Source organism: Dasypus novemcinctus, chromosome 19 (assembly GCF_030445035.2).
Source record: "Dasypus novemcinctus isolate mDasNov1 chromosome 19, mDasNov1.1.hap2, whole genome shotgun sequence".
NCBI lineage: Eukaryota > Metazoa > Chordata > Mammalia > Cingulata > Dasypodidae > Dasypus > Dasypus novemcinctus.
The window spans coordinates 48,250,597-48,275,851 of NC_080691.1; the positions used below are offsets into that span (position 1 = coordinate 48,250,597).

Here is a 25,255-nt window from a genome sequence, read left to right on the forward strand (position 1 = left end):
TGAGGCTGGGCCTGGTCAATCACCATCATTTCATTTCTCCTCCAGGGCAGGCCCAAAGACCTATAGAGTGGGAGCTGGCTGCAACTCTGCTGCGTTTCAGGGCTGCACCAGAATAGGAACAATCCAAAGGCTTTAAGGCTCTGGGAAATAAACTTAACAAATAAGTAAAGTCAAAATTGTAGGTTGAAATAAAAGAAGTAGAAGAATCCTGATTTGGGGACTTATGTTATACTGGAGAAATAGCTTTCCATATATTCCCAGATAGTACCTGCCAAGGGTATGCTGGTTTCATGAGGCCCTGTGGTTTGCCTGTGGGGTCCGGTCGTCCCTGGGGCCCTCAGGAGCACTTTTGTTTGTGGCTTTGTTTACTGAGGCAGGTTGTGAAGTCTGTCTATTGAGTTTTCCATTTCAGTGACTGTACTTTGCAGCTCCAAAATTTGTTTCTTTTTTTATATTGTAATTTCTGTCTCTTTATTTAGTTGAGACAATGTTTTCCTAATTTCCTTCTGTTATTTCTGTATGGATTCCTTTAACTCATTGACTATATTTAAGACAATTGATTTAGTTTTCGACTAATAGTTCCAATGTAGGAGCTTCCTCAAGAATGGTTTCTGACAAATTCCTTTTTCTGTGAATGGTCTAAACTTTCCTGTTGCATTGTGTATTTTTGTATTTTTTTTTCTTTTTTGGAAACTGGACGTTCTGAACACTATATTATAACTCTGGAAATCTAGTTCTCCTATGCCTCTGGGTTTGCTAAGGAATTTGTTGTTGAGTGCTGGAGCCATCCGTTTTTTACTTTTCCAAATTATTTTAGGTCATAAATGGTGAATGGAAAGAGAAAATGTAGAGGGAAATAGGCTCTACCTTTTCTCATTTTCCCTGAGGGGGTTGGAACAAATGTCCCTCTCAGAGCCAGTCTCTCCAGTGAACTGTGTGGTAGCTGATAAATACTAGTGGTCTTTGATCAGATCATACTCCCCCAAATTATGGAGGACTTCCCAGCAGGATACTTGGAAATGTTGGAGCGGGATGGTTAGGATTTGCATCCTACTTCCAGCTCTTCTTTCCTTTTTGGCACTTCTTTGTCAGGGAAGTTTCTGATTTTCTGAGATCCTATCCTTGGCTGCCCTTGGTCTTTGGGGATCATCCAGAGCATCAAACTGTGGAGCTTTTCGTTGTGAATAATGGTGCTAGGATCACCAGTGTACAAGTATTTATTTGAGACCATACTTTCAATTCCTTTGGGACAGTATCAAGAGGTGTGATTTTCATATTAGCCTCATATAAGAGGACGTATTTTAATAATTTTTTTATTTTTAAAGAAGCTTTAGGTTACATAATGTTACATAAGAAATATAAGGATTTTGTGTGATCTATGTATCTTTAAAAAATAAAATATACATAAAAATATATTTTTTTAAAAAAAGAAATATAAGGGATTTCCATATTCCCCACTCCCTCCTGCTCCCACACTTTCCCACATTAACAACATCCTTCATTAGTGTGGTATATTTGTTAAAATTGATGAATATTCAGGGATGGTGGCCTGGGCATCTTCAGAGGAACTTTCCATCCACTCACCTGAGTATCTTAGAGAGTTGACCTGAGATATTGCTGAGTTCCAGATAGAGCTTCTTGAGGTAGCCCAGAGGACCAAGCAGGGAAAAGCAAATGGGACCCCACATCATGAAGATACTCAGAAAGCACATTTTCCCTACCTTGCTGAAAAACAGAAATAGGACTGATTTGTGGTCCATCTCAAGGCTATGCTCCAGCCTCACCATTCTGATGGAATCCAACTTCAGCCTTCCGGGGATCTCTACCAGTCTGCATTAGGGCACTTGGACAGTTTCCAACACTGTACAGCGAAGACAAAAACAGCCATGACACCTCTCTACTCTATGCAATATGGAAAAGGAGAACCCAGGCAGGTTGATAAACTCCAGATGATTGAAGTAAAGGTCAGTATGTATTTGCACCAGTTCTACATCATGCTGAGGCTCTTCTCTGAGATTGGGTGTGTGCTGATCTGCCTTTGTGTCATTCAGAGTTTGAGTCATGAGAAAGTACGCAGATCAGGTCAGAGAGCATTACCCCCAGTCAGAGAGCACAAGGTCATGGTTAAAATCCAGCACCTTCAACTTCGATCTCCTGTAGAGAATGAGGGTAGAGACCTTTTGTCAGATCCTTACTCTCATTTCTAACATAGTTAGAAGGAACACATCTCAACACACACTCACCCCACCCCAAAGGTAAGAGACCAGGTCTGAGGGTTCCTTTGCTTCTCTGGGTTTCTAAGGTAGCAATGGTCCCTTAGCATGTGTTAGAACTGCCCCCCTTCCCACCCTGTGATGGGCATTCCTACATACAGTGCCACCAAGCTCCATCTCATTCAGAAATAAAATAATTTTCAATAAAATAAAAAAGATTAAGAAGTTTTCTTTCTATAATTATTCTATTATAGACTTATTATTATTCTAGCAATGGAAGAACTCATGTCATTGATGTAAAGGCAGTGGCCTCCAGAGATCCTGAGGGATGGGAGAGGGAAGAATGGGTGTAATGTGGGGGCACTTTGGGATATTGGATTTGTCCTGGATTACATTGCGGTGACAGATATAGGCCATTGTACATTTTGTCGTAACTTACAAAATTGTGCAGGTCAAAGTGTAAATTATAACATAAACTGTAGTCCATGATTAGTAGCAATGCTTCAATATGGTCCCTGGACCCCTAGAGGGTCTACTGGGTCAGGCGTCAGGCGCCCTGCAGCACCTGAACCTGAGAAATTATAGCTTCAAGGAATCTCAGCTCAAAGCCCTCCTGCCTGCTCTGTGCAGCTGCTCCCCCCTCTGCTCCGACGTCTTCGGTGACAATGTCATCTCCACATCAGGTGTCATGACTGTGGTTGGCCACTCAGCAGAGCTCAGGGAATTGATGCTTGTGCAGTACCCCGTCCTTGCCAAATGCTTCGGGGTCTTGGATGAATACGGGTGAAGGAATGTCAAGAGTGTGGAACTTGCCTAGGTGCACTCCACTTTGCAGTAGATGTTGCAGGTACTAGAACTGGTTGACATATAGTTGACTAATCCTACAATATACATTAAGTAATGAAAAGCACAGCAGACCTGACAGAGAAGAGCAGCAGCAGTGGGCAGTAGAGGTGGCTAATGGATTTCCTGAATGGATAATGTAGTTTAGAGAAAAGTATAAAAAAGAACAGTTCCCAAAACTCTCTAGTGGTGGTCAATGTCACTAGACGCAACCAGGGCTCAATTCATAAAATCTAGGGGAAGCAGATGTGGCTCAAGTGATTGGGCTCCTGTCTACCACATGGGGGGTTGCCAAGTTCGGTTCCTGGGGCCTCCTTATGAAGGTGAAGCTGGCCCGCGCCATGAGATGATGCAACAAAAAAAGAGACACAGAAGAGAGACAATGAGACACATAACAAACCAGGGAGCTGAGGTGGCTCAAATGATTGGGTGCCTCTCTCCCATTTTGGAAGTCCCAGGATCAGTTTCCTGTGCCTCTTAAAGAAAAGAGGAGAAGAGAAGACAAGCAGACACAGAAAGAATGAGCAGCGAATGGACTCAGAAGCAGACAGCAAGCACAGGTGGTGGTGGGGGCCAAGGAAGGGGAGGCAGCAGGAGCAGAGGGAATAAATAAAATAAATCTTTTAAAGAAAAATCAGTACCCTGGTTGAAAGTGGTCAGTGGCATGTGTTGGTCTAATGTTAAGAATTAAGTAAGATACGCTCTCTATTCTATTTCTGGTCTACTTAAATGATGTCCCTTTCATGTGGCTTTAGTGAATCCACTACTTTATACAACAAGCATTTGGGGCAATTTGTTCTCAAAACTTTTCACTTTTCTCATTTATAGAAGTGTCATCTCTATCTCCCCCAAGAACACATGAATTTAGCCTGCTCTCACAGTCCTTTTTCTCCCCCCACACATAGAATAACCACCAAATTGATATTAACCATGACATAATTCTGTATAAATACATTTGAAATCTATGTGTTAACCCCACCAAGTGAAGGGTGGTATCAAGAGCGAAAGGCAGGAAAGATGGTGGACTAGAATGACATGGGACTCTCCTTTCCCAGAAAAATAGGTAGAGGACAGGCAGAAATGGCCTGGAAGAACTCTTCCAGGGTTTAGGACACCAGGGGAAGGCTGGACAAAGCTCAGAAGAGTGAAGAGCAAAGGAAAAGAATCTTGACAGCAAAACCGTGAGTTAAAACTGCAGCTGCAGCTGCTGGCAATCTCTTCCCACCCTAGAGACAATTTTGAATTCTAAGGCCTCACTCAAGCTGGTGGCTAGAAACAGGGCTGCAGGGAGCTACTTCCCCAGCGAATGGGCGAGAGAGGGACACAGCCTATGGTTGACTCAGATTTTGACCACTAATTTGGTCTGCGGTGTCCCTTGAGCCCTTCCAGGCCCAGAGGAGCTGTACCATTGTTTGCCCAAGGCAACTCTTTGATTCACCCTCACTTTTGACTGGGACTGGTTGTAGAGGACTGAGACGGGAGTGGAATTATTTCCTACCTGGGAAAAGAGAGGGGCCTGCCAGCAAATGTTGTACCTCTATGACCAACTCGTTTTCAACAAACCTACCAAGTCCATGTTAACGGGACAAAGCAGTCTCTTTAACAAATGGTGCTGGGAGAAGTGGATATCCATAACAAAAGAATGAAAGAGGACCCCTATCTCATTCCCTATACAAAAATCAACTCAAAATGGATCAAAGACATAAATATAACATCCAGGACCATAAAACTACAAGAAGAAAATGTAGGGAAGCATCTTAAAGATCTTGTGGTAGGTGGGGTTTCTTGCCCTTTACACCCAAAGCAGAAGCAACAAAGAAAAAACAGATGAATGTGATCTCAAAATTAAACACTTTTGCACCTTAGAGGACTTTGCCAAAAGGGTGAAAAGTCAGGCAACTCAATGGGAGAAAATATTTGGAAATTACATATCTGATAAGGGTTTAATATCCCAAAACCCAATTTGAAAATGGGCAAAAGACTTGAATAGACATTTGTCCAAAAAAGAAATACAAGTGGTGCAAAAACACATGAATAAATGTTCAACATCATTAGTGATAAGGGAAATGCAAATCAAAACTACAATGAGATATCATTTCACACCTATTAGAATAACTACTATTAAAAAGACCAGTGTTAGGATGTAGAGAGATAGGAACACTTGTTCACTGTTGGTAGGAGTGTAGAATGGTACCGCCACTGTGGAGGATTATTTGGCAGTTCCTAAAGAAGCTGAATCTAGAATTGCCACGTTACCCCTGATATTCATAGTGGTGTTATTCACAATTGCCGAAAGATGGAAACACCCCAGGTGTCCATTAACTGATGAAAGGATAAACAAACTGTGTTATATACACATGATGGAATATTATGCATCTGTAAGAAGAAATTAAATTGTAAAACATGGCAACATGGATGAACTTGGAAAACGTGTTGAGTGAAGCAAGCCAGACACAAAAGGACAAATTCTGTATGATTGCGCTTTATGGACTAAATATATTGTGTAATCTCAAGGAGTTAATAACTTGAATGTGGGTCACAAAAAAATAGAATAAGTTTAGAGAAGGGAAAGCTGAGGGTTAACTAGTGCAGAATTGGTAAATTCATGTGTGTTAATCTTTGGAAATGAACAGAATAGGTGAAAGCAAAACATAATGTTTGAAACTAGCAGGGCTACTATATGGGTATGAGAGTGGATGAGAGGGAAATTCTAAGGTCATGTAAATTACTAAAAGGAAATCTAAAAAATGTAACATGGGACTTGTATAGCATAGTAAAATCTCATGTGAAATACAAATATGGATGACAGTGCATATAAGACTGTTTTTCTTTGAAACTACACAAATATATGCTAACACTACAGGATGTTACTATCAGACAAAAAATACATTATATTAAGTGAAAGAAACTAGACACAAAGTACTACAAATTGTATGATTTCATTTGTTTTGTTTTGTTTTTATAAATTTTTTTTAAAAGATTTATTTATTTATTTATTTATTTAATTTCCCCCCCCTCCCCTGGTTGTCTGTTCTCTGTGTCTATTTGCTGCCCCTGGTTGTCTGTTCTCTGTGTCTATTTGCTGCGTCTTGTTTCTTTGTCCGCTTCTGTTGTCGTCAGCGGCACGGGAAATGTGGGCGGCGCCATTCCTGGGCAGGCTGCACTTTCTTTCGCGCTGGGCAGCTCTCCTTCCGGGGCGCACTCCTTGCGCATGGGGCTCCCCTACGCGGGGGACACCCCTGCGTGGCATGGCACTCCTTGCGCGCATCAGCACTGCGCATGGGCCAGCTCCACACGGGTCAAGGAGGCCCGGGGTTTGAACCGCAGGCCTCCCATGTGGTAGACGGACGCCCTAACCACTGGGCCAAGTCCGTTTCCCCATATGATTTCATTTGTATAAAATGAAAATGTAAATAAATTTATAAAAATGAAGTTAGATAAATGGTTATGTAGGGCTGGAGAAGAATTGCTAAGTGGTGTGGAGTTTTTCTTTTTGGAGTAATGAAATTGTTCTAAAATTTTTGTGGTGATGAATACACAATATTGTGATTATACTAAAAGCCATTGATTGTTCACTTTGGATAGATTGTGTGGTACATGAATATATCTCAATAAAACTGCTCTTTAAAAATGAGTGAAAGGATAGGCGATTAGAGGTAAACTTGGACTTGGTGGACAGGTAATTGTTTCCTTTCCTTTATTTTTTTCAAACAAATCCATTTTATTGATACATATTAATAGAGCATACAAATCATCCAGTGTGTACAATCAGTGGTATTTGGTATAATCACATAGTTGTGTACTCATCACCTCAATCTCTAATAATGGTTTCTCAACTTTATATTCTCCTTTCTGTCTTGTGGATCCAGGCAATTGATAGTATGCTAGAAATCAATGTAATGATCCTCTTACCCTCATTTTTATGAAGAGAAAGGATAACAGGTGTCTTGCAGCACTTAAATGCATTCTGGAAAAATAGTGCCTGCCCTCCCCCGCCCCCAATGTTTATGAATTTTTTCACTCAGACACCCCAATCCTGCCATGAGATCCAGGACAAAGGCAGTTCTCAGGCGGGATCAGAATAGCAGGGGTCACATATTCTTTGTTTCTCTTCCACCTGGGCCCCTGCGGTTGAGTCTCAGAGCTGCCTGCCCCTCCAAGTCACCTTGGACTTGTGTGTTGACTCTGCAGAAATCACTACTGGAACACAATGTGCAGCTGCCTGCGTTTTGTTCTTGTTGTTGATGCTTTTGGTGTAAATTCTAGGACCTGATTGCCTCATGTAAGGTTCTCCTGTGTTCTAGCAATTTTATAATTTTAGCTCCTGTATTTAGGTCTTTGATCCATTTTTGGTTATTTATTATACAGGAAATGACGTTGATGTCTACTTTCATTCTGTTGCATGTATATATGCAAGTTTTCCAGGAACATTACTTGAAGGAATTATTGTTTTCCCATTGTCTTTTCTCCTCTTAAAATGAATTTGAGTTGATGCACATAATTCTGAATTTTAATGTATTCAAATATTTCAATTTTTACATTTTCTAAATGTTTTGGTAAGATTACTCTGCTATCCTGTGGCCTAAAAGATCTTTACCTATAGCTTTTTTGTTTTTGTTTTTGTTTTTACCTATAGTTTTGACTACAGATTTAAAATTTTTCTTTGACAATTGTGTTCTAAAATCATGTTATTTAATTTTCCTGTTTTGTGAGGTAAAGAACAAATATAATTTTTCTCCCAATCTTGTTCCTGCCTCATTCTTTGTTTGGCTTTATCTTTCTGGCACAGATCTACAAGGTCAACCCCTATATAATATACCAGATTTTAATATATCTCTGGATCTCTGTAGGTTAAGTCCACTGATCAGTTTCTATCCCTGGCCTGGTATCACACTATCTAAATTATTTCTAAGTTTTTGATAAATTCTAATCAGGTGGGACATTATCTCATCATGCTACAAAAATGTTTGTTGTTCTTGGTCTTTTACTCATTTGTGTAATTTATTTAAAAATATATTTTGTATTTATTTTTAAAAAATACTTAGATTACATAAAGTGCTACATAAAAAAATATAAGGGATTCCCATATGCCCCACTCCCCACACCTCTCACTTTTCCCCACATTAACAACTTGTTTCATTAGTGTGCTACATTCATTGCAATTGATGAACACATTTGGAGCATTGCCACACAGCATGGATTATAGTTTACATTGTAGTTTACATTCTCTCTTACTCCATTCTCTAGGTTATGGCTTGATATATAATGTCCTGTATCTGTCTTTGCAATGTCATTCAGGACAATTTTAGGGTCCTGAAAATGCCCCCGTATTATACCTCTTTTTCCCTTTCCCTGACTTCAACAACTCCAGTGGCCACTGTCTTCCACTTCAAAGATACAATTTCTTCCATTGGTAGAATCACAATAGGTCTATAGTGGAATACCAGTAAGTCCACTCTAGTCCATATTTTATTCCCCTATCCTGAGGATTCCGGGATGGTGATGCCCACCCCATTTCTAAGTGTGAAGGGGCTTCAGTCCCATAACTGCAAACACAAGTTTGTTTGCAGTTGTAGACTCAGTCCCTTGGAGTGGTGGTTGTCCATCCTCACCTTCTTGTTACTTGTCCTGGTGAATCCAATGAACTAGAGAGTAGGTGTGGCAAGTCTCCTGAGGCTTAGGGCCCAGCTGGCAAATGGACAGCCCAGAGTTCAAGTCTCTTGGACATCACACCCACCAACTCCAGTGCCAACTATGATTTGTATAGAATTGAGAAACACTTTATCTAGTTCTACAAATGTTTGTTGGGATTTTGAGTGAAATTTCACTGAATCTATAGATCAATCTGAGGTGAATTTATGTTTATGACATTAATTGCTCTTGTCTCTTTCTTGATGTCTTTTAAAGAAACTTTACGCTCTTTCAGTAGAAATTCTCCCATCTCTGGTTAGATTTTTTTTCTTGATACTTGATAGTATCTAACCATTCATTAGAATTGGTTTTTCTGTTTTTCGTTTTTTGTTTTCTGGAAAATAGACATTCAATACTATTTTATATATTGAACTCAAATCTACTAATCTTATTAAATTCTCCTTTCTAATCTTTCCATACATTTCTTTTTCTTATGCACACACTCAAATAGTTTGAAAATCAATGACAAGTTTTCTTCTACTCCATCCTTTCATCTTTAATTTCTGCTTCTTGTCCTACTTTACTCACTGAGAACTCTAATATCATGTTGAAATGAAGCAGACAGAGGAATATGAAAGGGCAGTATCTATCCAAACACAGTTCCGGAGGTGGAGAGCCTGAACCAGTGGACATGGAGTTAGGTAGACCTTGTTCAAGTTTACAGTCCCACTAGTAGTTTATGAGTGTTCTGAATTCTCAACATGTTCATCTGAGTCTAGGCATCCTTATCGGTGTGAGTCTGTATGTCATTGAGGTTTTGATTTCCTTTTGGTGGATGCCTAATGATGTCAAGCATCTTTCATATCATTATTGGACATTTGTATAACTGTCCTGGAGAAATGTCTACTCAGATCCTTTGCTTATTTGTTTTATTTTTAAATTTTTTTGTACTCCCCTGTTTTAAATTGTAAGTGTTCCTTTTATGTTTTAGATACAATTCCTTTATGAGATATATGATTTCCACATCTTTTCATATGTTTTGTGAGTTGTCTTTACACAATCTTGATGGTGTCATTTGAGGCAAAAAAGTTTTTAATTTTGAGGGTGTAATAGCTCATGCTTTTGGTGTCTGAAGAATTTAGGATCCAAGGTCATAACGATTTACCCCTGTGTTTTCTCCTGAAAGGTTTATATTTTTAGCTCTTACATTTAGATCTTTGATCCATTTTGAGTCAGTTTTGTATATGGTATGTGGTAAGAGTCCAACTTCATTTTTTGCTTGTAGATAAGTAGTTGTCCAAGCACGTATTCTTGAATGGACTACTCTTTCTGCATTGAAGGGACTTGGCAACCTTATTTAAAATCAGTGGACCACAGATGTGATGAAAGGAACTCTGATCTGACTTTCAAACCTTAATTTATAAAATGACTCCCAGCTAATGAGGCATACAAGTGAGCAACCTATGCTGACACCATCAGACTTGAGGAAGGGACAGCTTTGAGAACAAGACTTACAAGAAAAAGAGGTCTAAGCTCTAACCAATCACTGTTGAACAAGTTTCGTTCTGCCTCAATATTCCAATAAGTCATGCTGCTAGAATGGAGGTTGCCTACAAAAACTGTGATTCCCTGCACATACACCGCCCCTCTTTTTTAATGGGTTTACCAGTATACATTCCCAATACCCACCCCCACCCCCCAACCACTTTGGAACACCAACTTTTACTTGCTGTCTCCCAATTTGTGAATTGTTATTTTTAATAAAGCTCTCTTCTTTCTATTTGCAGTAGCAGTTCTTTGGGCAATATATGAGTCTATTTATGGACTCTAAATTTAGTTCAGTCAATCTATATGTCTATTATTGTGTTGCCACAATGTACTGATTACCACTGCGTGTTAGTAAAGTTTGAATTTGGGCAATGAGAGCTCAGCTTCATTATTTTTCAAGATTTTTTTTTTTAAAGATTTATTTTTATTTATTTAATTCCCCTCCCCTCCCCAGGTTGTCTGTTTTCTGTGTCTTTTTGCTGCGTCTTGTTTCTTTGTCCACTTCTGTTGTCGTCAGCGGCACGGGAAGTATGGGCAGCGCCATTCCTCGGCAGGCTGCTCCCTCCTTCGAGCTGGGCGGCTCTCCTTATGGGGTGCACTCCTTGCGCGTGGGGCTCCCCTACGCGGGGGACACCCCTGTGTGGCAGGGCACTCCTTGTGTAGATCAGCACCGCGCATGGGCCAGCTCCACACGGGTCAAGGAGGCCCGGGGTTTGAACCGCGGACCTCCCATGTGGTAGACAGACGCCCTATCCACTGAGCCAAAGTCCGTTTCCCATTTTTTAAGATTGTTTTGGCTATTCTGTGTACCCAGAATACAATTTTATTTAACAATTTACTCTAGCAATCTCAAGTGCCTAAATGTATAACCAGTTTCACAGAGTCACTTGCAGCTACCTTTTCTATTCATCCAGTTTCCTAGCTGAAGAATTAGACAAATCTTTTTTTATATATAAAGCAATTATATTGATACATATTAATAAAGCAAAGAGTTCATCCAAAGTGTACCATCAATGGTATTTGGTATAATCACATAGTTGTGCATTCTTCACTTTAATCATTATTAGAGCATTTTCCTTATGTCAAGAGACAAATCGATGACACATACTTCTATTTAGGAGAAGTATACAGTGGAAGGGGTGTGTCACTGATGTCCTGGAGGATGGTGGCCCAGCGGTGAAGAGGACTGGAGGAGGGGACAAAAATGGAAGGACTGGGGTCACGGTGGCCCCTCACTATCTTCTCCTGATCCTCAACAATGGAAACATCTCCTCCCTAAGAGGGCCGCTTCTTACCTAGCACCAGCCCTTTCCCCACCCTCCCTTCAGACCTCCCCGGGCTATTCGCCCAATCCTCCCCACGATTTTATTTTGCTCTCCACCTAGTCTGCAGGAATGATCCCGGGTGAGGAAATGTTTAGAGGTCCAGTCCTCAGGGTGGGTGGGGTATCTGTAGCCCAGAATAATTCCATCATCCTCTATTGTCATTTATGGAGTCACATTAGCTCATAATTTCTCTTCGGTCTCGTGGGAGGTTGTTTCTCTTTAGGGTGAAAACATACCCATTTTTGTTTGTCTTCCCTTACTTGATGCACTGGAAACATGGAAGGCACATACTTTCCTGTATTAATAGGAGGCCTCCAAAGATGAGTGACAATAATGTGACATCATAAGGATAATAATAGCAGCAGTTAACACTCCAAGCATGAATGCCCTGGACTGAGAATTTTATGGCCTTATTCATAGGATACCAGCACTCTAGGGCAAGTTGTTCGTTTTGATTTTCCAGTGGAGAAAATGAGGTAGTTTGTGAGGGTGGGGTCAAATTACTCCTGAGAATGTGACTCCAGAGCCTCAAGACTTTGTTACCATTGCCCCAAGGGAGACCCACCCTCCACCTAAGAAGAGAGGAGGGGCTCTTAGTTGAGGGAAGGAACATCCAGATCAGCTGTTATCCGGGACAAGACGGGTGGTTCAAGGGAGGGAAAGTGACTGGATGAGGGAGGGGAACAGAAGGACAAGGAAGAGCTCTGAAGGGAAAGGAATTCTAGAGCTGACCCGAGGGTGTGGTGAGGACATCTCAGGAGACGCCCTGGGAGCTCGGTTTAGGGAGGTCACTTGGATGGAGGGCTGCTGAAGTCTGCCAGTTTGTCCAGTTCTCAGCCTCCTGGGGAGCACCTTCCATCTGCATCCAGCATCTCACCCCTCAGGGACAAGGCAGCAGAGAAGTCGGCTGGGCAGGTAGGTTACCCGTGAAGTTGCCCTTCACCCCCTCCTCCCTGCTCAGCCCCCACAGGCTGCACCGCTTCTACCTCCACAAGGAAGCCAGCGGTCCCTCTTCCCACCTCTTACCCTCAATCCTGCTCTGAACTCTCACTGAAATCACTTTTGTTTTTTATAAGTGGAAAAAATGAAGTCAGGTTTCTATCTACCAAATTAAGCAGGCTGTTGACTTTGCCAACTGGCTTACAGGGCAGGTATTTTCATTAAGTTAATATGATCTAAACTTGCAGCTCTAAGGGTTTGATGAAATATTAAAGCAACTGCACCAAGACCCCAAAGAAACTACATACGTTGAACATGTTAAGTTTGAGAATTAAAAAATTACATGTCAATTGTAAAAGGAGATTGGCATGCCTGGAGTTTTTCAATGATACGGAATGAGTTTGTTGATTTTTTAAATTAGAGAAAAAACTCTGCTTTTTAATAGTTTTGCTTATTAATTAAGCCTGCAATCATTAGAAAAATGATTATGTTAAACTGTACCAAAGTGGTCTTGGGACAGAGGTGCCAGAGAGATGAGTTTAGAGCCGTCCTGTGCAGTCCCAGGAGCCAGGAGTTGAGGTCTTGTTGGCCTTTTTTTTTTGTAATTCTGTTCGTCTAAGATTATTTAGATACTTGACACAATCTGACTCCCAACAATGAACAGATCTGGACTGGGAAGAGAGAGCAACCTGGCCCTGGGCCCTTCTCATTTCCCTTCCTCACTAGGCCAGATTCCTCAAAATTGCACAATGTCTTGGTATTTCTTCCACAGAATAGTGATCTGGACTTTAAAGAGGACGGGGTCGAGCCTCATCTGAGAGAGCAGCAGCAGCATGTAGCCCAACCAGCTGGCAAACGAGTTCATGCAGCTGTCTCTGGGCAAAGGGGTTACTTAGCCAGTGTTTGCACAGCATGACATGGTCCCCACTTTGGAATCTCCTCCCTCATTCTGACTGAGAGAGGGACCCCTTGGGATCTGCTGTCTCTGCCCCAGTCCACCTCCCTGATCCCCTCTGGAAAGGAAGGGCCTGGAACTGGGAAAGTAAAGGGATGTCAGCCCAAGCCTTAGACCTGACATTTGGCCAGGCTCTGCTGGTGGTAATTATCTGGTTCCAACCCCTTCGACAGGGTCCCAGGGCAGGAGCAGAGATCTGAGGATCCCGGGGTGCTGGGTCCCGTGGAGAGGGAGGGAGACTGTGTTAGACCAGTTGTCTCCAGCAAACCCAGGGTCCAGTGCGAAGCCCAGCCCCATTCTATGGTGGCTCTACTCCTGATGGCACGAATCTCTCCAAATAGGAAATGTCCAGTGTGACCTTGTGTTCTTTGTGTGCTCAATCCTATCCCGTTAAAAGGAGACGGATCCTTACAGAAATTATGCAATAAATTGTATGGCTATGGAAAGCAACAGGACCTCCAAAGGTGTCTTTGCAATAGGTGGCCATAATACCCAGTAATTCTACTACTTTCTCTTCTCCTTTGGGAAGGCCAACGATGCAGATGATGATATACTTGATAGTGTCCCACAGCTTGCTCAGACTCTGTTCATTTTTCTTCAATTTTTTCTTTCTGCTTCTCTTACTACATAGTTTCAATTGTCTTCAAGTTTACTGATCTTCTCCATCTTCAAATCTACTGTTGAATCTAATAAGTTTTTTTTTATTTTAAAAATTTATTTGTATATCAATGTTACATGTTAGGCAGTTAAAACAAGATAATAACTGCAATAACAATAAATCTGCTTTAGTCCACAGCTGCAATCCCCCCTTATTTTTGCTCATTCCCCAATCTTGTGGGATGTGGGACAGTGTCCACTCAGGCTAAGAAGGGATGTAGACGTTATGGGGCAGCAGAATGGAATTGTTTGGCTTGTAGTTGAAGATACTCCTTCCTTTTGGGCTGGGCTTGTCCATCACCATCGTTTTGGTTGTCCAGGGCAGGCCTGAAGAACTGGAGAATCAGAGTTGGTGGCAGCTCTGCTGGGTTTCAGAGCTCCACTGGAAGAGGAACAAGCAGAAGGCTTTAAGTCTCTGAGAAAGATAATTAACAAACAAGTAATTTGAAAATTATAGGTTCAAATAAAAGTAGAAGAATCCTGATTAGGGGATTTATAAAAGAGCCAGACTCTGTGGCTTTGTTTACTGTGGCAGTTGCTGAAGTCTGTCTGAGTGTCCAATGAGTTTTTCATTTTAATGACTACTTTTTTTTTTTAACAGAAAAGAGAACTTTTAATTTTGCTAAGTTTTTCTCCTTCTCCAGCAGTTGAACTAATTTCATATCTGAATTTTTTTATTATCTTTTTTCTCTCCCTTAATTAAAAAAAATGTTAAATTAAAAAAATAGAAGAGGCCCCATATGCCCCCACCCCCCTCACCCCCCTCCTCCCACATCAACAACCTCTTTGATCATCATGGCACATTCTTTGCATTTGGTGAATACATTTTGGAGCACTGCTGCACCACATGGATAATGGTTTACATGGTAGTTTACACTCTCCCCCAGTCCACCCAGTGGGCCATGGCAGGACATACAATGTTCAGCATCTGTCCCTGCATACCACCCAGGAAAACTCAAGTCCTGAAAATGCCCCCACATCATATCTCTTCTTCCCTCTCCCTACCCTTAGCGGCTACCGTGTCCACTTTCTCCACATCAATGCTACAATTTCTTCCATTACTAATCATAGTAGTTCCATAGTAGAATATGAATAAGTCCACTCTAATCCATACTGTATTCCTCCATCCTGTGGACCCTGAGATGATTATGTCCACTCCACCTCTATATCGAGAGGGGCTTAGATTCCACGTGGATGATGGATGCAATTCTCCTGTTTGCAGTTGTAGGCACTCTTGGCTCCCTAGTGTGGTGATTGACCTTCACCTCCCTGTTAGCTGGCTGGGGTAAGTCCAGTAAACCAGAGGGTAGGAGTTGCAAGTCTGCTGAGGCTCAGGGCCTGGTTGTCACATGGACTGTCCAGAGATTCAAGTCTCCTGAGTATACACCAACCCCAGCGCCAACCACAGGTCCAGTAAAAATGACGGAACAGGCATGTGTAGAAAGGTCACATCTGAGTCCAACTCCATGACACTTAAGAACACAAACTCCGAAGTAGGGCCAACTGACATGGCACTGAACTCCAGAGCCTTCTGCCATGACCATAGAACCTGTGGGTCTCTGTAGCCCTCAGGAGAACCAGTACCTGGGGTTGTAATTACTTTGGCTGTCTCTGGGACCCTGCTGAGGGGTGTGTAAGTGCAACCCCTCTGATGACCTCCCAGCTCTTTTTTTGGAGACTCATAGCCATATAAACTCATTTCACCCTTTTATTCAAGGTGAAAAAGCAGTTTTTAACACCCAATATTACTTGTAGGCTGAGATATTCTGCTGGTCTGAGTTTTGTACCTTTAGTAATTGAAAATATACAAAATTAAAAATTAAAAAGAAAGCACACATTTCTCAATTAAATGTACTGGATACATATAAATTTTTTTTAATCATACAATATGTTACACAATATATTTGGTTCAGAGTAAGGCAATCATCCAATATTTCTCTAATATGTCTGGCTTGCTTCACTCAACATTATGTCCTCCAGGTTCATCCATGTTATACGCTTTACAACTTCTTTTCTTCTTATGACTGCATAATATTCTATCGTGTGAATATACCACAGATTGTTTATCCATTCATCTGTTGATGGACACCTGGGTTGTTTCCAATTTTTGGCAATTGTGAATAATGCTGTGAACATCAATGTGCAGATGTCTGTTCATGTCACTGCTCTCAGTTCTTCTGGGTATATACCCAGTAGTGGTATTGCAGGGTCATGTGGCAAGTCTATATTCAGCTTCTTTAGGAACTGCCAAACAGTCCTCCACGGTGGTTGTACCATTCTGCATTCCCACAAACAGTGGTTCACTGTCTTTTTAATAGTGGCCATTCTGATAGATGTGAAATGGTGTCTCATTGCAGTTTTGATTTGCATTTCCCTATTCATTAGTGATGTGGAGCATTTCTTCATGTGTTTTTTTTTTTTTTTTGCCATTTGCATTTCTTCTTTGGACAAATGTCTATTCAAGTCTTTTGCCTATTCTTTAATTGGGTCATTTGTCTTTTTATTGTTGAGTTGTAACATCTCTTTATATATCTTGGATATTAAACCCTTATTGGATATGTGATTTCCAAATATTTTCTCCCATTGAATTGGCTTCCTTTTCATCCTTTTGACAAAGTCCTGTGAGGTGCCAAAATGTTTAATTTTGAGGAGGTCCAATTTATCTTTTTAATTTTGCTGGATGTGCTTTGAGTGTAATGACTGTATATTGAAGCTGCAAAATTTGCTTGTTTCTATTTTTATATTAAAATTTCTTTCTCTTTACCTTTTTTCCCTCTCTTTGTTTTTTTTTTAATGTTACATTCTAAAAATATAAGAGGTCCCCATATACCCCACACCTCTCTCACCCCACTCCTCCCACATCAACAACCTCTTTCGTCATCATGGGACATTGCATTTGGTGATTCTTTACCTTATTGAGACAATGTGTTCCTAATTTCCTTTAGGTGTTTGTTATGGATTTCTTTCACACACTGAATATATTTAAGACAGTTGACTTAAGTCATTGACTAATAGATCCAATTGTTGGACCATCCTCAGGGATGGTTTCTGACAAATTCCTTTTTCTATGAATGGTCCAAACTTTCCTGTTTCTTCATGTACCTTGTCATTTTTTTTTTTTTTTTTGAGAACGAGACATTGAGAACACTATGTTGTTAGAGCTTTGGAAATCTAGTTTTCCCACTCCTGGGTTTCCTTGATGAGGGCTTGAGCCATCTATTTGTGCGGTCACCCCTCGGGCTGAAGTGTGGTTTGCTGGCCTGGCGGGGGAGCAGCCGCGGCAGGCCAAGCCGCTGCCCCCATAATAGGGTGGCTGGTCGGACTCACCGCCACCCCTGAAGGGAGCTCGGCATGGGCGCAGAGTGCCCTCGGGTCTCCCCTTCTCGGCAGCCATGCTTCCGCGGCCGCCCCTCCTCCCGGATGGCGCCACACGATGCCTTGTGGGGCGGCACCCTTCTTCTTTCTCCCTGCGCAGGCGCAGGGTGGAAAAATCCAGTCTGCCCTTTTCCCTCCCCCGACAGCAGCAACAGCCAGGCGTGGGCGGAAAAATCCAGTCTGCCCTTTTCCCTCCCCCGACAGCAGCAACAGCCAGGCGTGGGCGGGAAACTCCAGTCTGCCCTCCACCCCAGCAACAGCAGCCACCAATCCCTAAACCCTGCCCCTTCCCCCAGCAACAGCGACAGCCAATCCCTAACCACCACCCCTCCCCCGTCCAGTACCGCCCACTGACCTTTCGCCGGCAACCAATCAGAACAGGGCGTGGCTTTGACCAATCAGCCTTCCCCAGCCCCTATAAAACTGTTGCCTCTCCCTCAATAAAGTGGACTTTTGTCTCCGCCGTAGTTCTTCTGCCACGCGCCCTCCAGTCCTGAGAGCCCCCGACAAGGGCCTGGCCTCCCTTGTCCCCAGTTCGTCGCCGGCTTCGCCGGGCGACCCCGTCAGCCGAATCGCGCAACCCCTGTGAGACCGATCCCTCGTCTGCTGCCGGACCGACCCCTCGTCCCAAGCGGGACCGACCCCTCGTCCGTAGCCAGACCCCACCTCTACCGACCGAGCAAACCGTCGCATATTTGTAACTTTTCCAAACAAATTCACAAATGGAGAATGGAAAGAGAAAAGGGAAAAATAGGCACTACCTCTGCTCCTTTTCCCTGAGGGCTTTGAAACAAAACTTTTCCTCAGAGCCAGCCTCACTGGTGAAATGTGGTAGGTGACAAATAGTAGCGGTCTATGGTCAGCAACCCCTTGCCCCAAATTTTGGAGGCCTTCCCAGCAGGATGCTCTGAGATGATGGAGTGTAGATGGCTGGGATTTGCATCCTACCCTCAGCTATTCTCTCCTTTTTGGCACTTTGTCAAGGATATTTCTGATCTTCTCAGATCCTTTCCTGGGCTGCCATTGGCCTTTTGGGATCATCCAGAGCATCGAACTGTGGCGCTTCTAGTTATTGTGATTAATGGTGCTAGATTCACTGGTGAACAAGTATTTATTTGAGACGATGATTTCCATTCCTTTGCTTCAATATCAAGAGGTCTGATTTTCATGCACTAGTCCCATCGAAGGGGACTTTAAAGTCTTGTTAATTTTTTTGAAAATTATTTTATTTCTGAATGAGATGGAGCTTGGTGGCACTGTATGTAGGAATGACCATCACAGGGTGGGAAGGGGGGCAGTTCTAACACATGCCAAGGGGCCATTGCTACCTTAGAAACCCAGAGAAGCAAAGGAACCTTCAGATCTGGACTCTTACCTTTGGGATGGGGTGAGTGTGTTTTGAGATGTGTTCCTTCTAACCGAGGTGGAGGTGAGAATGAGGATCTGAGAAAAGGTCAAGAAATTAAGTTGGGAACTAACTGTACTCTCTTAATGCCCACATTTTGGGGACCCAGTGGTCAACCTCTGCCCTGTAGCCCACATGACTGACCCTGGGTGTGTAGAGGTGGGTGGGAAGTCACCACAGAAAGGCTCTGAACCACACTGAGGGAGAGGTCAAATCCAGTTTACTCTTACCTCAGGCACCTGGGACCAGGACCAGAGTCTCTGGGACAGACACAGGAGAGAAAGAGCTGGGGACTAGCCATAACTGCAGGTGGAAGGTGAGGTAGGCCTCCCGATTCAGGAATTGCTGTGAAGGGTGGTCGAGGACTGGCGGGTCCTGGTTCATTGGAGGGAAGCTAAGCCCTGTGAAGGTCCAATGAGGCTTTTTCTCCTACCTTTCTTTGAAACAGGTCAGTGGAGATGCGCAGACGAGACCCTCTCAGTCTCTTGGATCTTGCAGTGTGGAGCCTGCTGAGTGATGACGAAGCCGCGTGCGTGCCCTGGAAGAGCTCCCTGGGTCCTCTTCCTAGAACTCTTCACGGCGGCCCTCGCTGGGCGACGGGCAAAGATCGTGAAGGCACTGCTGCAGGCCTGGCCCTTCCCCTACCTCCATCTGGGATCTCTAATGCAGCAGTCAACAACTATGTTGGATGTTGTACTAGATTGCCTGGAATTTGGCCCTGCAGACACTGCTTGCCCCACGTAACAGTAGGGATGGGACACTGAGTTGGAGGGGGTGTGGAGAGCTGGGTATAGGGATAAAAGGACACAAAAGCCTGGCCAGGAACTGTGACAGAATCTGCTGGTTGTAGATCATGACTCAGGTGCAGGGCTTGAGGTCAGGGCTCCTTGTCCCTCAGAGATGGAAGAATCTGGTGTAGCTCAAAGCAGAGGTGGCAAGAGCGAGGATGAAGCAAGGTGGAAGCATAGCCAGAAGCACATCAGCTGGGAATGCTGAGAGGAATTAGACGGAATGAGGACAGAGGATGCTGCTCAGAGGGGATGGCAGATGGGTTTGTGGATAACTGGGGCCTGGGGCAGAGACCCCTTCCCAGGGTCTGCTGCTGTTGCTGGCCTCATGCCAGCCCTGCTGCACCTGCCTGAAAATCACCATCTGAGGTCTCTGCCCTCTTTCCCCACAGGAGCTCAAAGCTGAAGGTGCTGGATTTTACCCATGACCATGTGTTCTCCGACTGGGAGGACTGCTGTCTGTCCCAGTCTGCACACGTTCTCATGACTCAAACACTGGGAGACCCAAAAGCAGATCAGCACACACCCGGCCTCCGAAAAGAGCCTCCGCATGACGGAGAACCTGTGCAAATGCATGCTGACCTCCACTTCAATTACTTTGATTTTATCCACCTGCCTGGGTGCTCCTTGTACCTACTGCAGCGCGCGGAGAGGAGTCGTGGCCATTTTCACCTCCACTGCCGGGTGTTGGAAATTGGCGAAGTGTCCTTAAGTATGCTGGTAGAGATCCCCCGACGGCTGAAGCTGGGTTCCATCAGAATGCTGAGGCTGGCGCCTAGCTTTGAGGTCAGCACCAAATCCGACCTAGCTCCGTTTTTCAGCCAGGTAGGGCAAATGCGCGATCTGAACATCCTCATGATGTGGGGCCCCGATTGGGAGTTCCCTGCCGACTGCTTCTCCCTACTGAGTCCTCTGGGCCACCTCAAGAAGGTCTACCTGAAATTCAGCAATATCTCAGATCAACTCTCTAAGATAGTCAGGTGAGTGGATGGAAAGTTCCTTTGAAGATGCCCAGGCCACCATCCCTGAATATTCCCCATCAGGGCAGAGATACCCGATGCCCGCAAGTTCCTTCAATGCAGGCTCCAGGCCTGGGGTCCTGGGCCAGCCTGGTGACTGTTAAAGAGGAGAAATAAACATCATGAATAGGCATCTCATCCAAATCACGCTTCATTTATTCATCAAGCACCTCATACATGCCGAGCGTGCTCTTCAGTACAGGAGATACAATCCTTAAAAAAATTCTGCCAAGGCCTCTTTCCTGGAGGTTAAGTGTCTCTACAGGAAAGCGAGAATAAGGTGGTTATTTGTAAGGGTGAGGTTTGGGGGCAGTTATTGTTCTCTAGGGATTCCAAGTCCCACTGAGGTAGTTAACATATTCCCCCCAGGTATATCTCAGACTTCTTGGTGGCATGACCTGGAATGGGAAGCCATTCTCATCGGTCCTGGTCAATGACAGAATCGAAATATGGGGAAGTAGCTTCCCAAGTCATTTACCTCAAAATCCAGCCTTTCCTATATAGGAGTTGTACCTAAATTGCCTTAAGTTGCACAACAACTTATGCGGCATGAGTGGTTATTGCATTTACATGGCTCATTAGAAACTGAAACTAAGAGTTCAGTTGCCCAGTTACCTTCTCTGAGATAGGGAGAGGTCCTGTTGGCAACGGGATAGTGAAGGATTGGCTCCTACCTTTCGCCTGAATTCTGAGGTATAGACAATGAAAATGATTCAAGCTGATTTCTGGGCTTTTCCCAAAAGTATCTAATGCTCCATCCCCAAGGGGTAACTGTCCCTTTCTCCACAGAAGTCTGCAGAAACCGTTGGAGACCCTGGTGCTCAATGGATGTGAACTAACGAGAATGATATCACCCACTTGGCCCAAAGTGTCCATGCCCCCTGCCTGAAGGAGTTGGATCTCTGTAACAATAATTTTTCTGGTATGTCCCCATGCCTCTAGAGGGTCTGCCCAGTCAAGTGTCAGGAACCCTGCAGCACCTGAACGTGACAAATTGCAGCTTGAAGGAATCTCACCTTAAAGCCCTCCTGCCTGCCCTGTGCAGTTGCTCCCAACTCCACTCCCTTATCTTCGGTGACAATGTCATCTCCACCTTGGGTGTCACAAAGATGCTCGAGCAGTTAGCAGGGCTCAGGTATCTGATGCTCGTGGAGTACCTGCCCCTGCTGAATGCTCTGGGTACTGGGATGAATCCAGTTGGAGAAATTTCAGTAGTCAGATACATGCCAGCTTGCAGAAGATGTTGCGAGGGCTAAATCGCGATGACATAACGTTGACTAATCCTGCGATGTAGGATTTTCATCACATTAAGTAATGAAAAGGCACTGGAGACCTGATAAAGGGAGGCAGCAGTAGGTAGTAAGGCTGTGGCTAATGGATTTCCTGAACGCATGATGTGGTTTAGAGAGAACGATCAAAGCAGACAGCTCCCAGACGTATCTAGTTGTGACCATTACCACTTGATACAAGCGGGACTCAATTATTCATAAGATCTACATGCAAAGTGGACAGTGGCAAGTGTTGACATAACGTTGAGGAGTAAATAAAATAAGCTCTCCAAGCTCTACTTCCGGTCTATTTGAATGATTTCCCTTTCATGTGACTTTAGGGAATCCACTCTTTTATACAACAAGCATTTGGGGCAGTTGCTTCTCAGAACTTAAGTTCACTCATTTATAGGCCTGACATCGCTCTCTCCCCGAAGGACAGGTGACGTTAGCCTGTTGTCACAGTCCTTATTCTCCCCACCCAGACAGAATAACCACCGTCTTGATTCTAACTCCTCCTTAACTTTGAGTAAGTGTATTTTAAGACCTATGTTCATTCACACCAAGTGAAGGGTGGTGCCGAGAGTGAAAGGGCAGGAGATTAGAGGTAAACTCGGGCGGGTGGATTAGCGAGTGTGTGTGCATTTCAAACAATTCTTTTATAAGCTCTGCATTCTCCTTTCTGTCTTGTGGATCCAGGAAATCAATAGAAGTCCTTCCATTGAGACTAAAAAGCTACATAAAAAATATGTTTTTCACCGTGAAAAAAAAAAAGCAACATAAGGATCAACTTCCCTTCATTTTTATGAAGAGGAAGAGTAATAGGCAACTCAGCACGTCATTGTATTCAGGCCTCAGAGTGCCACTGTAAACCCCTGCCCCCCAATATATATAAACAGTTTTCTCAGACACCCCAATCCTGCCTTAAGGTCCAGGACAAAGGCAGTTCTCAGGTGGGATCAGAATAGCAGGGGCCACGTGTTCTCTGTTTCTCTTCCACCTAGGCCCCTGCAGCTGAGTCTCAGAGCTGGCTGCCCCTCCAAGTCACCTTGGGGGTCTCTTGTGTTTACTCTGCATAAATCGCTGCTCCTGGAACGCAATGAACTGTAGCCTGCGTTTTTTGCTGTTCATTATTTTGCTGTCAATTCTAGGAATCCATTCTCTCATACAAGGTTCTGAAGATGTTTCCCTTTTATTTTCTTTTTCTTTCTCCCTCTTGCTGTTTTTCTTTTCTTTTTTTTTTTCAGAATTTATTTCTCTCCCCTTTCCCCCTCCCCCTAGCTGTCTGCTCTCTGTCCATTCGCTGTGTGTTCTGTGTCTGCTTGCATGCCTGTCAGCAGCACCTGGAATCTGTGTCTCTATTGCATCATCTTGCTGCATCAGCTCTCCATGTGTGTGTGGCACCACTCCTGGGCAGGCTGCACTTTTTTTGCACAGGGTGGCTCTCCTTACGGGGCTCACTCCTTGCGCGTGGGGCTCCCCTACAGAGGGGACACCCGGTATGGCATGGCACTCGTTGCGCGCATCAGCACTGAGCATGGGCCAGCTCCACCACATGGGTCAGGAGGCCCCGGGTTTGAACCTTGGACCTCCCATGTTGTCAGTGTTTGTTTGCTCTATCCATTGAGCCAAATCCGCTTCCCCCTTTCATTTTCATCTATGAGTATTATAACTTTAGCCCTGGAAGGCTTGAGGGGAGCATGGGAAGAGGGTCAAATGGCAGGGAAGAAATGGACCCCATGTGGGTGTTCCTTCTGTCCTTGTCCCATACAGGGCCCTCCTCCACTCCTCTTCACCAACCAGATAGGCCATCTTCCAGAACACCAGTGCCACACCCCTTCCAATGCATACTTCTCCCAAAAGTATTGAAAGACCTGTTTCAATGATTTGTCTAATTCATCAGGTTGGAAACTGGATGAATGGAAAAAGCTGATTCCAAGTGAATCTGTGAGAATGTCTATTAAGGCATTTGAGATTGGTAGAAAAATTGCTAAATAAAATTGAGGGAAGCAGATGTGGCTCAAGCAGTTGGGCACCTGCCTACCATACTGGAGGCCCCAGGTTTGGTTCCTGGTACTTCCTAAATTAGAGGACTAAGACAGGGACCTGACATGACAAGGTGGCACAGTGAGCTGAAGCAACAAAAAGACATAAGGTGGAAACACAATGAAAGACACAAAAACAGGGAGAAGAGGTGGCTCAAGCATTTGGGTGCCTCCCTACCACATGGGAGGTCCTGGATTCAGTTCCCAGTGCCTATTAAAAAGAAGATGAGCAGACACAGAGAACACACAATGAACAGATACAGAGAGCAGACAGAGAGCACAAACAGTGAGAGCAGGGGAAAAGTAAATAAATAAAAAGAAATCTTAGGGGAAAAAAATTCAATACTGGGTATTATCCAGAATAGCCAAAACTATCCTGTAAAAACTGAAGTTGCACTCACATGACCCTTATTTCAAACCTTTTTGCTATGCAATGGTAATCTGAACATTCTGGAACTGGCACAGAGATAGACATATAGGTGGAATAAATTGGATTTAGAGTTCATAAATAGACCCAAACATTACCAAAAGAACTGTTATTTCAAATAGCAAGAGAGCTTTATTAACAGTATAACAATTCACAAATTGGTAAACATCAAGTAAAAGCAGGTGTTCAAAGTGGTTGGGGAATAATGGGAATTTACAGTCCAAAAAACAAAGTGGGGGTGGGGCATGGGGGGAGGGATGGCAGTTTGCCAGGCAAGTTTTGTTTTTTTTTGTTTTTTGAGTTTATATCTACTTTTCCATTGAGAGAGTTATTTTTCATGCAAATGATTTTAGAAAAGGATAAGCAGAGAGGTGCATACTCAACATTGAGGCTGTTACCTGTGAGGGCAAAGCAGGAGGAGGCCAGGGAGTTGATCGAGGTCACGCTGGGAGCCAGTCTCTGGGGCAGCCTGCACACGGGGAGGCAGGGCATTTCAGGAGTCTTGGAGGCTTGATGCGCCCTGGAGAGGGGGGGCCGGGGCCGTCAGGAGCGTGGGAGCTGAACTCTTCTTTTCCCCCATAGGCTTACAGATCCCTCTGGCACTGTCCTTGCCTTTGGGCCCTGGGCCTGTCCCTCGGGTTCTGGGCTTAGTGGCAGCAGTAGTGGCCCTGGCGATTGTCCTGGTGCTCCTGGCAGCCTCCTTGATGTCAGAAACAGTGTCTGGGGGGCTTGCCATATCTCCCGGCTTATTTGAAAATTGAGGCAGAGGTAAATTTGTTCAGTAGTGATTGGTTGAAGATTGAGCCTCTTTCTCTTG

At 43.8% G+C, this 25,255-nt stretch overlaps 1 protein-coding gene across 2 annotated transcripts; it reads left to right on the plus strand.

Annotated features, from left to right (window-relative positions):
- The first annotated feature begins 12,267 nt into the window (after positions 1 to 12,267).
- LOC111766053 (PRAME family member 12-like) lies at positions 12,268 to 24,643 on the plus strand. 2 transcript variants are annotated; one of them, XM_023591126.2, is made up of 5 exons: positions 12,268 to 12,475; positions 19,127 to 19,207; positions 19,340 to 19,420; positions 20,072 to 20,659; positions 21,488 to 24,643. In XM_023591126.2, exons 3-5 carry the CDS (start codon positions 19,350 to 19,352, stop codon positions 21,585 to 21,587), a joined length of 759 nt encoding a protein of 252 aa, XP_023446894.1. In that variant the 5' UTR covers positions 12,268 to 12,475; positions 19,127 to 19,207; positions 19,340 to 19,349; the 3' UTR covers positions 21,588 to 24,643. The 2 variants fall into 2 exon arrangements, with proteins under 2 accessions (XP_023446894.1, XP_023446893.1); XM_023591125.2 differs by lacking the exon at positions 19,127 to 19,207.
- Positions 24,644 to 25,255: the final 612 nt, after the last annotated feature.